Genomic DNA, 18079 nt, shown 5'->3' on the forward strand with positions numbered 1-18079 from the left:
GTGATGGCGCGGGACTGACGGCCGTCTCCTCCCAGACCCCTCTGTCCCGCCTGGGGCTCGCTGGGGCTACGGCGCCGCCCCGAGCTGCATGTGGGGCGGGCGCGCCCGAGCCCAGAGCGAGCGGCCCTCTGCGCCCCCGAAGCAGTGCCCCGCCGCGCCGGAGTACGAGGAGGAGCGGCGGGCCGGGCCAGGCTCCCCACGCGCCGCAGCCCCGGAGCACGGGCTCCCCGGAGGGGACTTGGGGCGTCCCAGCCCAGGAGGAAGGACCCGGAAGCAGAAGCGGAGCCGCGCGTGGAGCCTAGACACTGCCCCCGCTGCCCGCCGGCGCCGGGTGGGGGTCCCGGCGGCTGGATGGGCAGCGGCGGCGCGGGCCGCGGGCGGCGATGGGCGAGGAGCAGAGCACGGTGAGCGGCGGCGGCGGGCCCCAGGAGTCGCAGACCCTGGCCAGTGGCACTGCGGGCCACCCTGAGCCCTCGAGGCCTCAGGAGGACAGCGCCCGGGCGCCCCCGCTGCGCGCCGCCTCCGCGGAGCCGAGCGGCGGTGGCTGCGGAAGCGACTGGGGCTGCGTGGACACCAGCGCCCCGGAGCCCGCGAGGAGCCTGGGGGCCCCGGGCTGGAGTAAGAGCCGAGCACCGGCGCAGCTTGCGGGAGTGGCACTCACCGGGCCTCTCAATCCCCAGACCTTGCAACTGCAGTTGGAGCTGGAGGAGGAAGAGGAGGAAGCTGGGGATCGAAAAGAGGGAGGGGATGAACAGCAGGAGGCGCCCCCCGGCGAAGAGCTGGAGCCCAGGACCCGCGCGGGGGCCGCCGACGGACTGGTCCTGGACGTGCTGGGTCAGCGGCGCCCGCCCCTCGCCAAGAGACAAGTCTTTTGCTCCGTGTACTGCGTGGAGAGCGACCTGCCCGAGGCCCCCGCCTCGGAGCAGCTCTCGCCGCCCGTGTCGCCACCTGGGACTCCGCCAGTGCTGAACCCTCCCAGCACCCGCTCTTCCTTCCCTAGCCCCCGACTGTCCCTCCCAACGGATTCCCTCTCCCCCGACGGCGGCAGCATCGAGCTGGAGTTCTACCTGGCGCCCGAGCCGTTCTCCATGCCCAGCCTGTTGGGAGCTCCACCCTACTCTGGCCTGAGCGGTGTAGGGGATCCCTATGCGCCCCTCATGGTGCTGATGTGCCGGGTGTGCCTGGAAGACAAGCCCATCAAGCCCCTGCCTTGCTGCAAGAAGGCCGTGTGCGAGGAGTGCCTCAAAGTCTACCTGAGCGCCCAGGTAACTTCACCCCCTTCTCTTCCCCATTTATCATTCCAAATCACTGGCGAGGTGGTCCTGCTGTCGATCTGAACTCCCTGCTCGCGCGAAGAGGTGACCGACACACTTACTGAGGATCTCTGTTAGTTTCTCACGTCTCAGTTGTTATTTAAGTGTATTTTGACCTCACTGGTTTACTTAACTGGAATGTAACTTTGCTGTGAACTTCAGGCTATGGTTGGCAGGTGTAGAAGGCACAAGATACAAGTTGTTGCCCTCCTCTTATTTCTTCTCCTCCTCAAAGGAGGAGAGCAAGAGACTGCCTCATCGGCCTGGTATCCCAGAAACTAACAAGCAGTGGGCATAGAATAAATATTTATGGAGCTGGTGGAGAAAAGAATTGAAATAAGTATTTCAGACCCATAATACATGAATTTGTAATTTTGCTTCATTTATATATTCCAGGAAAGAGTGAATGTTTAAAAAAATGTATCCCTTGGCCTTTGCCTACTTTTCAGTTTCCTTTTTCCACAGTAAAGTTGAAGTACTTTTTTTTTCACTGAGGTTTTAAGCCAGCACTCTTTAAGAGGGAGGCAAAACAGAAAGAGCAAAACAAAGCAAAGAGAGGCTAAGAGGTTTCTCAAAACAAGCACTGGTGAAACTTTCTTCTTCTGCTTTTATTTGAAAGCTTGGTTTTTTTCTTGGAAAGCTTGAGAGTGCACCAGACCAGCTTTCCTTCACTGACGGTGAATGCGTTCTTCCAGCAGTTCTCAATCTGTGATGTTTCTGCCAGTGTTTTGCACAATCCTGGATGCCCTTTGATCCTGTGTCCAATTGTCCTAGGCCTATTCATCTTTCAAAACCCTGTGTGTTCAGGTGCCAACTCTTCTGTGAAGCGTTGCCTCACCCTCCAAGTCACTGCTTATATACTTTCACAGTATCTTATATTATCTTACATGCACTGAAGTTGTTTCTTTCGTGTCTGCTTGTCTTGTTAGACTGTCTGGACAATGTCTTAGAGTCCCATACGTGGTAGCTTCATGTTGAGTCCCTTGCATATCATAGTGTTTTTAATAACATTGGCTGAGGCAAACTGAACAGGGCTCCATACCATGTGATTCTTCTATGTTTTGTGGCTAACTCATGCTTGGGTCTAGACTGAAAGTGTGTACAGTCCCTAACTGAAAATGCAAACAGAGACTTAAAACGATACGTTACATAAACAGTAAGTTGGCTAAAATAGTTGAGATTATTTAAAAGCCTCTGAGAGACTGTTGTTTCGTGCTTTATCTACAGAGATTCTTAAAACAGGAGGAATGTCTGCTGCTGGTTGTGGTAATTTCTGTATCATCATCCTCAAACAGATTTCACTGCCCTGTGATGGGATTTAGACATTTCCAAAATATAAGCCGGGCTCCAGGGAAGTCACTGTGAGAGCAGATGTGTACAAAAGAACAATACAAGGTAGCATGGGATGAGATGTCAATAGAGTAACAATTCCAGATAGCACTTCCTGTTAAATGCTGGATACACATACCAGAAATTCAAGGGAGGTAGTCATTGTGGCTTGGGGTACTTTACCTAGCAGTTTGATTTCCTTATGGTGGGCCCTTTCCCCAAAGCAGTTTTCTTTTTCTTTATTAAACCTCATAAGTTAGTTTTAGGAAGTTTTAGTAATGGTAGTAGGGAGACAGAGGGACATAGTCAAGTGGTCATTGCAGTGTACGGTACAACCACTAAAAACTCCTCTGCAGTGACACAGTATCTGAAGCTTGTCTGCAGCATTTCTGGTTGTATGTATGTTCCTGACCTTCTTCCAAAGTATTTGCAGGGACTTTCAATAAAGAATAATGTACATTATTGGCTGGGTGTGGTGGCTCACGCCTGTAATCCCAGCACTTTGGGAGGGCTGCGGTGGGCGGATCACCTGAGATCGGGAGTTCAAGACCAGCCTGACCAACATGGTGAAACCCCGTCTCTACTAAAAATCCAAAATTAGCTGGGCGTGATGGTGCATGCCTGTAATCCCTGCTACTCGGAAGCCTGAGGCAGGAGAATCAGTTGAACCTGGGAAGCGGAGGTTGCAGTGAGCCAAGATCACACCATTGCACTCCAGCCTGGGTGACACAGTGAGACTCTGTTTCAAAAAAAAAAAAAAAAAAGAAGAATATACATTATTTAAAATAATAAACAGCAACAAAAAGATGAGTCATAGATACCGGGCATGCTTTCACCTCAGGGCTTTTGTACTTGGTTTTACCTGTTCCAGGAAGGTTCCCTCCATGGCCCTCTTATCTGCTCACTGCACTCCTTTTCAGGGCTATATTCAAATGTCATCCCCTGTGACTTTCACTGACCACCCTTTTAAAAACTGAGCCTCACCCCACACTTTCTCTCTTTTTTCTTGCTTTTTATTTTCTCCATAGCACTAACATACTGTCTTACATTTAAGTAATTAAGTCAAGACAGAAGTTTTCACATGATTTGTACATGTCTGTATCTTTAGCATCTACAGCGTTGTCTGGTATATAACAGATGGGCAACCAAAACCTACTGAATTTATGAAAATTAAACAAAAATTTAGTGTTTTTAATAACATTGGCTGAGGCAAACTGAACAGGGCTCCATACCATGTGATTCCTCTATGTTTTGTGGCTAACTCATGCTTGGGTCTAGACTGAAAGTGTGTACAGTCTCTAACTGAAAATGCAAACAGAGACTTAAAACGGTACGTTACATAAACAGTAAGTTGGCTAAAATAGTTGAGATTATTTAAAAGCCTCTGAGAGACTGTTGTTATGAGATTGCCCCAGAAACCAAGGCTAGGAAGTGGTGTTCTGCATTGGCACTAAATTCTATTCTGAGCTTCTTGATACTTAAGACAAAAGACAAAGGCTTAAAGCGGACAAAAGTAACAGGTTTGCTAAGTTTGTTATTAAACTTAGAATTAAAGAGCTTAGATAAACTTTTAGCTTATACATAAAATAGCCTTTTTCAGTTGGGTAAAAATACAGGATTGTGGTTGTAATATTTTTGATCTGTGTCAATTCTATGGTCCCTTCTACTCAAAGGTTGTGTTTCTCTGTCACTTAACCTCTCTATGCCTTAATTTCCTCATCAATGAAATGTAATTGCAGACAATCTGTAATAACCCACCAGTTCCAAAGCAAAACAAAATCAAACTGCATGGTTATTTTGTTGCCCTACTGAACCACATCAAAAGGGCATAGTGAGTGCTTTCTTTCTCATCTTAAAAGGTCTCTTAGGTTTGACAGAAGAAAATGTGTCAAGCCTAAACTTTCAGGGTTCTTAAGACCTTTTGAAAAAAATGATGTATTGAGATAAAGAGTTATTAGTGACTTTTTTCCACCATTTCTTTTAGTTTGTGCCACATAATGCATTATTTAACATCATTTAAGAAAATAAAAGAGTCCCTATTAAACATTTTATGCCAACATTAAAATGCATATTAAATGTGAGTTGGACTGTTGCCTGGTTAACTGAATATTTTTGTAAAAGGAGATGCAGAGTTCTTTGAAAGAAGATGTGAACTTGGAAAATAGGAATATGGATTTTTAGACAGTATGTTTTCAGCAGTGCCATGGACTAATCTGTGACAAAGGCCAATTGGTAGGTGTCGTCAATATTTCAATATAGACATAGCAAATTAGATGGTGACTTAAATACCTCTATGCTGTGTATAAAATTATAGTTTTGTTTTTCAAAACATAGTTCTTCTCCAGTTATTGCCATGACTGTGGCTAGGGAGCCCTTCTCGGTGGAATAACTTTACAGTGCAGTAGCTGCCATCCAGTTTCTGATTGCCATGGTGAAGGGGTGAACTGATAGATTATAAATCTTTAGCACTACAGTAGATGTTGATTTAGAGGCTCTAGAGCTCCAGGGCAGAAATAGTTATATTATTCATATTATATTGCTCATGTACATAAATCTGGAACATTCATTTCAGAAGTACATTTCCCAGTGACCTGTGTATGCATGTGTGAATATGGCTAAAGTACGTAGTCCCAGGAATGTCTGCAATATCCTGCAGGTCCCTTAACCCTCCTAAGTATTGGCCTTCTCAGCTGACTTGGCCTTTACCACATTTTCCTAGGAGGAAATACTATCTGTTGCCTTCTTTGTTTCATAGAATGATACTATGTTCATTTCAGAAATCTTCCACCAATATTTTTCTTTCATGATTTGGTTTAGACAGCAAAATCTGCCATAAATATGAAATACTAATATTTAGTACTTTAGATGAATAAAGGAAGAGAAATGAGGATGCCAAAGGGGCTTGCTGAAGGTGACAGCTGTTGTGGATTCCACCACTCTGCCTAAAAGTGCTAGAGATTGGCAGATGCATATAACTTGGAATGTATACACCTGTCCAATGAGTATTAATAGATACAAGCAACACATTTCTTCTACAGATTGTGAACAAAACAGCTGCTAGATGACTGTCTACTGTAGTCACCCTAGAATCAGTGACCCAGAGGTGAAAGCTTATATGTCCTATTATTAAATTATGAGTCGTCCAAATCTTCATGGGTAAAAGTGTAACGTAACATAATTTTTTTTTTTTCTTTGAGAGAGTGTCACTCTTGTCGCCCAGGCTGGAGTGCAATGGCTCGATCTCGGCTCACTGCAACCTTTGCCTCCCAGGTTCAAGTGATTCTCCTGCTTCAGCCTCCCGAGTAGCTGGGATTACAGGTGCATGCCATCAAACCCAGCTAATTTTTTGTATTTTTAGTAGAGACGGGGTTTCACCGTGTTGGCCAGGCTGGTCTCGAACTCCTGACCTCAGATGATCCACCTGCCTCGCACTCCCAAAGTGCTGGGGGATTACAGGCATGAGCCACCGTGCCTGGCCCCATAAATTCATTTCTTTTAAACCTTAAAGCACCCTGCATATTTTTGGAAACCATTGTGTTCAGTGTTGAGTTTGAATGCAGTTGTCTTCACACAGGTGAATTTATAGAACCTGTCATGCCTGGCGTGATTTTGGTAGTCCTGAAAATGTGAAGAATAATATGAGACTGAAATCTGTTTTGAGGTCACTCTAAAAATTTGAAAAGTGGGAATTAAGGCATATTTAAACTTATCCTTCTGTGTGCAAAATGTGTGTGTGTGGGGGGGTGCAGTAACATTTGCTTTTATGCCTTATTCCATTATTTTCCTCCACTCTCTACATCATTTCTCTTTAATAATTTTTCTTTTTTCTTTTCCTTGTTCTTTTACTTTTTGAAATCTGATTTTAATCGGCATTTGATTTCTCTAGAGGAATCCTCTGTCAAGTGCTAAGCCCTGGGGCCAGCAGGACTTTTTCCGAGGCATGCTGCATGGGTATTTCCTTTCTCTTCCAGCTGTCTGGAGATGAGGCTACACAGAGAAACCTTGCATTGCGTTCCACTGCCTAAAATATCTCAAATAACATTGCAAGTACTACTGACCTAAGGCGTGAGCTGATACCTTTAGAGTGTGATTTTTCCCTCCTAGAGCAGAGCTCAGCTTTTATACCTGAAGGCTCTTCCTTAACTCCTGATACAGAAGACATAAAAAAGAGATAATTAGAATTTAAACTCTCAGCTTTTTATTAAGGGTTTGTGATGGACAAAGTAGGCATACCTGAGCGGTAATTTCTTATAATTATTCATTTATCAGTGTACTATTTGTGCATTTAACAAACATTTATTGGGGTACCTGTATGGCAAGCACCATGAGATACTCCATAAATAATGTATTAAATGCCCTAAAGGAACCATCTTTTAGCCTTGTTGGCAGTATTTTCCCCAGCTTTATCTGATGGCATAAATAAGCTTTTTTTAAAAAAAGTTACTAGACAGCTATGGATCTGCTTTCTCTCTGGGAGATTTTTATTAAGCCAGTTCTGGGACACCAGCTAACTTTTTATTAATCTCATTTACTATTCCTTCTGTTATGTTTAATCCAAAGCTATAAATCTGTTACTCATTTCTTAATATAAATATTTCTCAGCTATGTTTGATTGCTGGAAATATATTAGTAAATATAAAGATATACGTATTTTGTTCATTTCAAAATATTTTCTGCCTTTATATAAAAGAAAACACAATTTTGCTCAGTTTGTTTTGGATCATTCATGACATACTTAAAAATGTTTATTTTTTTCAAATTCAGTTTGTCAGAAGGGTTTTACATTATAAACAAAATGAACCTTCCCAAATTGAATTTTTGCTTTAAAAATTCAATGTGTATGGGAGAATGACTCCTAGTTTATAATGTTCTCTATCAACCTTATCACTACTATTTGCCCCACCAATTTTGGGATAATTGCACTTGAATTTGCAAGTTTTTACAAATAGTAAGAAAAACCATTTCTTGAACATCTATCTTGTAAACATTCTTACACGTATTTTTATTTAATTCTAATTCACTTACGTATTAAATACTTATTACATAACAAGGCACTGTTTTAGGCTCTGGGGATACAAGAAACTAAAACATTTAAAGCTCCTGACTTCATGGAATTATATGCTACGCTGTGGAAATGGAAAATGAGATAAGTAAGTTATTTAGCATATTAGGAGATAATAAGGGCTATGGAGAAGGAGAAATAAGGGAAGAGTGATACTGGGGAGGGATTTTCCTTGATAACTCTATAGTTTTGAGGGGGAGTTGTCAGGGAGGATATGTTTTACGAAGGGATTTTTGAGAAGAGATCTTCGTGATGCCAATGAAGGAACAAACCATGAGGATATCTAATAGAATAATAAGGTGTAAAGTTCCAAAGGTAGGAGCATACGTGTGAGTTTCCAGGAATTGCAAGGAGATCTGCGTGGCTGAAGCATAGAGAATGAAGTGGGTAGTGCTAAAAAGAAGACAGCAGGAGGAGTGGAGAAAGCTGGTCGGGCAGGGATTAAGCCCATCAAGTATCTTCATTTCCCTAAAGTAAGATGTTGTAAGAAGATACTGAGCAAAAGACTAAACCAGATATGCCTTTCCCTTTAAAAGAGATTACTCCATCTCTTTGTGGAAAATATACTGTAGGAGTCAAGAGTGGAAGTAAAAAGATCAGTTAGAAGACTATGGAATAAATCAAAGGAGAGACAATACAGTTCAGACTAGAGTGATACAGGCGAACGCAGTTTGAACTGGTTGAATTTGGAATATATTGTGAAGTTAGAACTGACAGAATGCCAATGATTGCACATGGGATGAGAGAAAAAGAGTCAAGCATGAGTCAGGTTCTGAGCTCAAGCAATTAGAAAACTGGGGTTGCCGTTTAATAAGATGAGGAATAGTGTAGGAGGACTAGGTTTAGGGAGAATGAGAAATTTGATGTGCCATTTAGACATTCACGAAGGGATGTTGAGTAGGCAGTTGATGTCTGGCATTCAGAAGAGAGATCTGAGCAGAAGATATAAATTTGAACGTGGATGGCATATAGATGGTATTTAAAGCTATTAGACTGGATGAGGTCACCTGTGGAGTGTCAGTAGCTAGAGAAGAAGGATTGGAGATTGAGTCTGAGCATACCAGTGTTGACAAATATGGAGTCTGGGACATCAGAAAGAACAAGCAAAGAGTCTAAAAGGGAGTGGGCTAATTAGGCAAGAAGAGTACTCAGAGTACTTACCCAGAAGCCAAAGATAGTGTTTTAAAAGGGATAATCACCTGTGTCTAATGCTTCTGATAGTTCCAGCAGGATGAGGTTTGAAATTGACCATCAGATTTCCCAACAAGGAGTTTATTGGTAACTGTGAGCAGTGCTGTCTTCATTGGCAGCCATGGGATGGTTTTCAGGTTAGAGCAGGTTCAAAAGAACAGGAACAACTCTGTTTTTGTACTGCAGGTAGTAGAATGTTATATGAGGGAACTCAAGGTTAGAGAGATTAAATAACTTGCCCAAACTGTCAAAGCAAGGGAATGGCAAAGGTGGAAGTGAAATTCAGATGTTTGGCTCTAAAACCTATGGCTTTTTTACATTCTTTAAATTGATTATCTCGTTTGTAAGGTAAACTTATATTTTTATTTTTATTTTAAGTTGACACATATATTGTACAAAAAGCACAAGTCTTCCAATCCAAGAAGGAGAAGACACTTAATTACACGTTTTGAGGAAGCGAAAGGCTCCCGCTCAAACTTAGATCTAGAGATTACAGCTAAACTCAGCCTCATCTACATGTAAGGAAATCAAGAGGAATTTGGCTTAGGAAAGCTATGATCTGATTTGATTTACTGTTAAGTTTTGTTTGTTTGTTTGTTTTGAGACGGAGTCTCACTCTGTCACCAGGCTGGAGTGCAGTGGCATGATCTCAGCTCACTGAAATCTCCACCTCCCGGGTTCAAGGGATTCTCCTGCCTCAGCCTTCCGAGTAGTTGGGACTACAGGTGCGTGCCAACATGCTCAGCTAATTTTTGTATTTTTAGTAGAGACGGGGTTTCACCATGTTGGCCAGGATGGTCTTGATCTCTTAACCTGGTGATCCTCCCACCTCAGCCTCCCGAAGTACTGAGATTACAGGCGTGAGCCACGGCGCCCGGCCGATTTACTGTTAAGTTTTAATGGCAACATACTCTCCTGTTTTCTTCCGAAGTTTCTGGTCATTCCTTTTGTCAGAACTTTCTTGTATTTTATCATCTCTTAATGTTGGTGTCTGTGTGGTCCTGAGCTAAACCTCTTCTCTTCTCACTTTGTATACTGTTAGTGGGGCCATCTTACCCACTCTTATGGTTTCAAGTAACACCTACCTGTTGTTGATTCCCAAATCTTTATCTGTATCCCCAGTCAACAGTGTCATATAGCCATCTCTCTCCTGAACAATTGTAGTGGATGTCCTATACATAGCCACCTTAAACTTAACTTCTCAAAACTAAATCCCCCTTTCCTCTTCTTGTTTGCCACGTGCTCAAAGCCTTGCTTCTTTTTTGAGATTCCCTGTTTCCATTAGTTGTACTCAGGTCAGAAACTTGGGGGGTCATCATTGAGCTATTCTCCCTTATCTCCCACATCTAATTAATCACCAGGTCCTTTCAATTCTTCATCTTTAAAATATATCTGTATTCTTCTCTGCTGATTCTATTTCTGCTGTCATTTCCCTCGCTCAGGCCTCTACCATTTCTCTCCTGGATTCTTACAAGAGCTTCCTACTTGGTCCCAGTGATGCTGTCTTGGCTCTCTCCAACTTACTCTCCACACATATGCCAGAGGGTTCTTTATAAAATGCTGGACCAGTCTTGGCACTCTCCTTCTTAGCCTTTCAACACCTGCTTCTTGCTAATAGATTAGAATTTAAACTTTATAACAGTATCTCATGTCCCTGTGCATTCTGACTCCTGTGTGTCCCTCTGAGCTTTCTTTCTCAACTGTCCCACTACACCTATAGAGATATTAAATTTTTCCTTCTTTCAATGCTCCATGACTCTGAATTATGAGCCTTTGCCTTTAGTGACATGAAGTTCTGTCTTAGGGGAATCCTCTTTCTTTGCTTGCTGCCCTAACTCTCTTTGCCCCATTCACACCCATTCTTCTAGTTCAGCTTAGACATTCTTCTGAGAGAATCTTCTTGACCCCCTATATCTAGATTAAGCATCCTTCCTATATTCTTTGATAACCCTCTTTACTTAAGGTTATCAAACTATATAGGAATCTTCTATACAATTATTCTTGTTTCACTGTATTTAAATCGCCTATTTCCTGCTCTGTGCTTCCATTAGACTGCAAAGCTTGATGCATGTAAAGACATTATTAATCTGTTTTTTACTAACTAATTTCCTAACACTTTGTGTGTTATATATACTCTATAAGTAGAGTGGATGTTTAAATTTATTCCACAAATAATTAATACAGTAGGAGCTAATATTGTCAATATGTAAACTATTTGAATAGATAGGCAAAGTGATATTTTTAAATGAAAATTTCAATATTTCATTTGCTTGTTTAAAAACCTGTAAGACCTCCTCATTGCTTCACATAGAGATCCCAGCTCATAACACTGTGGATAAGATTTGGCCTCTGCATCCTCTTCAGTCCCTTCTTCTATCACTCCAGCTCTCCTCCTTCCACCCATGGAGTGTTCTTCTCATGGTTAATTTTGCTTCACTGACTCAGTCTTCCTTATATCACCAGCCTGAGTTAGTTCTGCTGTTAAGGTTCTTAGAGTCCTTTTTACTCTGCCACCACTGTATTTACCTCTTTTTATAATTATATGGTATGTGATAATTTGATGTTTATTACCTTGATGCTCCCCCATTATTCTTTGAGCTACTTTCATAACTAGCACCTAGCACAGAGCCCAGAAGAGAATAGGTGCTCAGTAAATATTTGTTAACGCCTGAATGAATGATTGAAAATAAATTATAATATGTTTGCTATAAAAAGTAAGGTAACTATTTGAATCTGAACTTTTGACATCTTATTCCACAATTCATTTATTTAGATTGGTGCAAAAGTCATGGCAGAAACCGCAATGACTTTTGCATCAATCCAGTGAACTACTGTGGCCTGAGTCTTTATGCTAGCATCCCATCTATCACTGAGGTGTGTCTTCCTTGATTACAATACCTGTTCTGGTTCCTGGCTCCTGTTTAACAGATTCTTCCAGAACCTAAATACATTAAAAAAAAAAAGAACGATTTTATGTTGATGATGACATTGTGGGTCAGAAATTTGGGAAGGCCTCAGCCAGTCAGTTCACTTTCGGGGTTTGTCATTCAGTTGTAGTCAGATGTCAGGTCACTCACTTGGCTGGCAGCTGATGCTTGCCGTTGTCAGTGAGCTCAGCTGTGGCTGTCTACCGAGTGCCCACACATGGCCTTGATAACATGGCAGCCTCAGGGCTTCTTACTTGCAGGCTGGCCTCCCCTGGAGCCAGCATCCCAAGGGATGTGGAAGCTGCATGACATTTTCTGCCCTAAGTTTGGCCCTCAGCATCACTTTGGTGAGGCAGTCATAAGCCTGCCCAGATTCAAGGGGAAGGGACATTGACCTCAACTTATTTTGGGCAAGTGTCAGAGTATTTGGGGTCATATTTTAAAACCTCCACTACTTAAGAGAAAAATCAAGAATGTGGTGAATTAGCTTTTGAGCCTGAATTTTAATTAAAAAAAATTTTATGTCTTTTCAATCATTTAATTAAATATTTCCAATTCATATCATTCTATTGGTAAATACTTTGGTGGTGTGTTTTTTGTGCTTTATCTTTAAATAATTTAATAATACAGATTCACTTAGTTTTAAAGAAAACTTATGTGAAAGCTATTATCTTTTAAAATTGAATATTTTAGGTAGTTCCACTATAACTGAAATACGTCAAGGTGTCAGGGTCAGCTTCCAATAATTCTGATTAACAACACTTAATATTATTCTGTATAGCATAATTTCCTTTCCATTAGAGTATATCAAAATTACAGCTTCAGCTGTAGTTAAAATATTTGAAAAACTTAGGAATATCTTTGTTAATAAAAGGAGTTCATGTAACAGATTTATTTTTGTAGTCTAGATATATTCTGTATAGGAATAGTGTTGTATCTAATGACACTGCAGAATTAATCATCCTAGTCAATCTTTGTGAAATTGGCCTACAGTTTGTTTGTGGTATTCTAGTTTGTGTGGGTGATGTTATTGTGTGATTTGTATCTTCTTGAATAGATAGCTGTTTATATTTCCAGAAGCATAGATGTTGTCCTCGAGTTTCTTCCTGTTAGAGATCTGTATTCTCTGGAACAGAAGAGGCATATTGCTTTTATTATGTTTGCCCCACTCCACCTTTGCCCCCTGGCTCAGGTAACTAAATTCTGGGCTTTTTCATTCATGTGAATGACTAATCCCTTTTTAAATCTTTCTAAGCTATTTGCCTCAATAATATTCTCTACTGTAAGATTCAAAAGCTAATTATAGGCTACCTGGCAAATTGCTTCCTTTTTTGTGGTATTGATTCTTGCTTTATTTACTCACATGATTATTGGCCATACTCAGTGTTCATGAAACTCATGAGCTCTGAGTTGTATGTGGCAAGTTTAATCACCACAGCTTTCCCCCGGTTGCTTAACAATTTAAAACAGCAGGAAAAATGAAGCAATTGCTTGTAAGCCATTTTTCCTAATGTTTAGAGTTTAGCGTATTATTAATTTATGTTCGTCTAAGTAGAGCTATTGGGTGAAATCACAAGTGACTCTGATACGGCCAGATTGTAGCCCATCTTTTTCAAAGTAATTAATTAATGAATTATTCATTCATTCATTGAGACAGTGTCTCACTCTGTTGCCTGGGCGGGAGTGCAGTGGCTCAATCATGGTTCACTGCAGCCTCTAATTCCCAGACTTAAGCAATCCTCCCACCTCAGCCTCTCGAATAGCTGGGACTATAAGCGTGCACCACCATGCCTGGCTAATTATTTTTTGTTTGTTTTTAGTAGAGATAGAGTTTTACCATGTTGCCCAGGCTGGTCTTATACTCCTGGGCTCGAGCGATCTAACCACCTGGGCCTCCCAAAGTGCTGGGGTTACATGTGTGAGCCACCGCAATCAGTTCAGTTTTTTCATAAGAATATATAACCAAAGTGGGAAAAGTGACTTCGATTCTCTCTTGGTGGAAAACAATAGGTGCAATCCCAAAATTCTCATTTAGTCCTACTTTTAACTAGTTTTACTCTTAACTTCAGTGTTTTATTTTTGCTGTTATCATTTTTCCACCTCAAGAATTTTAAAAATATTTTTCCTATGTTATCATTTTTCTTCCTCCAGATATTTTTTAAAACAAACACTTTGAAAACAATAGGCTCCTAAAATTAAAGAAAGAAGTATATTCCATGTGTCTTCAAGTGTTGGTGCTTTATGTTAAACTTATATGGTATATGTGTATGTGTGTATATATGTATACATAGACATATGTATACATACTGTTTGTCAAGTTCTCACGGTTATTTTTGTGTCACAAGGGGAATATTTGCTGATCTTAATTTTTAAATATCTAAGCCTAGTCATTTCCAGTTAATTTCATGTATTACAGGTGTAGTTTCTTCCCTCCCTCCCTTTCTCCCTTCCTCCCTTCCTCCCTTCCTCACACTGTCGCCTGGGCTGGAGTGCAGTGGTGTAATCTTGGCTCACTGCAACCTCTACCTCCTGGGTTCAAGCAATTCTCTTGCCTCAGCCTCCCGAGTAGCTGGGATTACAGTTGCCCACCACCATGCCCAGCTAATTTTTTGTATTTTTAGTAGAGACGGGGTTTCACTGTGTTGACCAGGCTGCTCTCAAACTCCTCACCTCATGATCCACCTGCCTCGGCCTCCCAAAGTGCTGGAATTATAGGTGTGAGGCACCACGCTTGGCCTATTTATTTATTTTTTTAGTTAGATTCTTCATAGTGATTCTCTTGCCTCAGCCTCCTGAGTAGCTGGGACTACAGGTGTGTGCCACCACACCCAGCTAATTTTTTGTGTGTGCTTTTTGTAGAGATAGGGTTTCACCATATTGACCAGGCTGGTTTCAAACCCCTGGCCTCAGGTGATCCACCTGCCTGGGCCTCCCAAAGTACTGGGATTACAGGTCTGAGCCAATGTATCTGGCCTCAGGTGTAGCTTAAATCAACCAGAATAGAAAACCCTTGGGTTTACCTTTCTTTTGTTCTTAGTTTTTATTATGTCACCTTTTGAATCATTGAGGCTTTTCCTTCGAGATGAAGGGAAAGCTTTGAAGGAATGCTGAGCAGGAAAACCCTGAAAGGATAGTAATTTTTTCCTGATACTTTGCTCGTTTTTTTGTTTGTTCTCAAGATTTTTGAAAACAAACTGTTCATACATGCTTTTCTCTTTAAAATCACTAGTATATCTACAAACTAAAAACTTGGAATCAGAATTTTCCATCCAGCTTAAAAATCATCCAAATGAAAGCTTCAGAGAGAGTTATTAGCCCTTTTTAAAAATAATATATGGGCCACATTTTCTTAATCCAGTCTATCGTTGTTGGACATTTGGGTTGGTTCCAAGTCTTTGCTATTGTGAATAGTGCCGCAATAAACATACGTGTGCATGTCTCTTTAATAGCAGCATGATTTATAGTCCTTTGGGTATATACCCAGTAATGGGATGGCTGGGTCAAATGGTGTTTCTAGTTCTAGATCCCTGAGGAATCGCCACACTGACTTCCACAATGGTTGAACTAGTTTACAGTCCCACCAACAGTGTAAAAGTGTTCTTATTTCTCCACATCCTCTCCAGCACCTGTTGTTTCTTGACTTTTTAAGGATGGCCATTCTCACTGGTGTGAGATGGTATCTCATTGTGGTTTTGATTTGCATTTCTCTGATGGCCAGTGATGATGAGCATTTTTTCATGTGTTTTTTAGCTGCATAAATGTCTTCTTTTGAGAAGTGTCTGTTCATGTCCTTTGCCCACTTTTTGATGGGGTTGTTTGTTTTTTTCTTGTAAATTTGTTTGAGTTCATTGTAGATTCTGGGTATTAGCCCTTGGAATACTATGCAGCCATAAAAAATGATGAGTTCATGTCCTTTGTAGGGACATGGATGAAACTGGAAATCATCATTGTCAGTAAACTATCGCAAGGACAAAAAACCAAACACCGCATGTTCTCACTCATAGGTGGGAATTGAACAATGAGAACACATGGACACAGGAAGGGGAACATCAGACACAGGGGCCTGTTGTGGGGTGGGGGGTGGGGGAGGGATAGCATTAGGAGATATACCTAATGCTAAATGACGAATTAATGAGTGCAGCACACCAACATGGCACATGTATACATATGTAACAAACGTGCACATTGTGCACATGTACCCTAAAACTTAAAGCATAATAATAATAAAATAAAATAAAAAGTTTCAGGCCGGGCACGGTAGCTCGCGCCTGTAATCCCAGCACTTTGGGAGGCCGAGGCGGGTGGATCACGAGGTCAGGAGATAGAGACCATCCTGGCTAACATGGTGAAACCCTGTCTCTACTAAAAATACAAAAAAAAAATTAGCCAGGCACGGTGGCGGGTGCCTGTAGTCCCAGCTATTCAGGAGGCTGAGGCAGGAGAATGGTGTGAACCCGGGAGGCGGAGCTTGCAGTGAGCCAAGATAGCATCACTGCAGTCCGGCCTGGGTGAAAGGGCGAGACTCCATCTCAAAAAAAAAAAAAAAAAAAAAAGTTTCAAATTTTTATAAAGGGATTATCATTTTTCTGACCACACTTCCAAGTAGTTTTCTTTCTACTCTTTAAAAATACAATGACTAAAATATCAATGTTGAATAATAAGATGAAAATTTTGAATTTCATTAATTTTACACTAAACACAATGTTGTCCCATCACTATTAACAGAAACATATGTAGAACATGTAGAATTGACTTTGAAAGATGTGTTGATGCTCAAATTCAGTGAAAACCTTCATAACCAATATGGCAGTCTAGGAAATGAGTATGATAGTGTAAGTTTAGAAAAATAACTTTTGATTTAAGAAACTGTTTTAATTTTTCCTACAAAAGGAGAACAGAATCTCTCCTTTTATTTTAGAGATAATAAAGCAACTAGAAGGAAATGAAACATCCATACTGTAACTTGACTTTATTATCTTTACATGAATAAAAATTATACTAGTAAAAAAATAAAAAGATAAAAATAATATAAAACATTAACACTTTCTGACTAGTTGCAAGATTGACATCAGGGAAAGTACAAATGTACTAGCTGAATTTCAGCCGCAACCTTTGCATAATTGATAGATGAGACACCAAAGTAAGTATAATGATTTAGAAAGCACAAGCAGCAGTGCATACTTGTGCATCTCTTTGCCTGTATGAAGTGTCTTTTCAGTTATAATAGTTGTTAAAACAAAGTATTAAAATAAATCGAACATGGACCTTAGAAGCTTAGGATCACTAAGTGCTGAACAAAGATTATAAAATAATGAAGCCAGTTCTAAAACATTGCTTTCACAATTACTGGTGACAGCAAAATGTTTTATATCATTAATTCATGTATTAAAATTAAGATGCTGAAAAAATCATGAGAGCATTTAGATTGCTCTGTTCTAATATGCTTTTGGCTTATTACAATCTAAATGGATTTGACAGAGCTCTGTTGGTTTGCTTAGGGTGGTAAGGAGGTCAAGATCAAGCAGGTGGTCTCCTCACAGCCTCGTTAACAGCATGCTGACCTGTGGCCATAAATTACCCTTAACCGTGCACAGTCATATCATAAAGTTCTGCTTCTGGTCATAAGACTGTGACTGAGACAAGATGGAGGAATTACTGTTAATCTCATCACCTCTTCTGAAAAAACAAATTGAAGCACATGTTCAGGTTATTAGTGAGTTGCAGAGATTTTACATAGAGAAATCTTTTCTTCCACTGGCTAAGGCTTTCCTTCTTTTTACTGTGGTCAAACCTTGGTAGATCTGTTCTCTAGTATACAGTTGGTTTAAGAGAATCAAAAGGGAGGAGAGCTGGCATATTCTTATTCTGTTAAAGATAAAATGATAAAAACATTAAAAAAGTAAATACTGAACACAAAATATTTGCTTAGCACCATGCTAATCATTATGATAAAAATAAACAATGTGTCCCTATAGAGTAGTCCATGGTCTAGCTTCTTAGGAAGTTTAGAGCTTTAGTAGGTTAAAATAAAGCTCTCCAGGCAAATATTGGGCCATGTATATGAATAAATTGTGTTACAGGATTCCTTCTGTGCTGATTCACCAGTCAGAAATCTCTTTGGCCACTGCTGCCTCTGCCTGGGCCTCACTCAGGGACTTCTGGGCTTGCTCCACCTGCTTAGCCTGGCAGGCTGCATTCCTCTTGTGCCCCAGACCAGATCCTGTGCCCACCGTGGCTCTGTGCTCAGCCCATGGATC

At 41.0% G+C, this 18079-nt stretch overlaps 1 protein-coding gene across 1 annotated transcript in view; it reads left to right on the forward strand.

The window, feature by feature from the left end:
• The first annotated feature begins 274 nt into the window (after positions 1 to 274).
• RNF217 (ring finger protein 217) overlaps positions 275 to 18079 on the forward strand; it is a 127659-nt gene continuing 109854 nt past the window's right edge. Inside the window, exon 1 of the mRNA XM_063621115.1 lies at positions 275 to 1265. Within this exon, the coding sequence (XP_063477185.1) occupies positions 384 to 1265 (882 nt within the window). The 5' untranslated portion in view covers positions 275 to 383. The remainder of the gene's footprint in view (positions 1266 to 18079) is intronic.

Source organism: Symphalangus syndactylus, chromosome 2, assembly GCF_028878055.3.
Source record: "Symphalangus syndactylus isolate Jambi chromosome 2, NHGRI_mSymSyn1-v2.1_pri, whole genome shotgun sequence".
Classification (NCBI taxonomy): Eukaryota; Metazoa; Chordata; class Mammalia; order Primates; family Hylobatidae; genus Symphalangus; species Symphalangus syndactylus.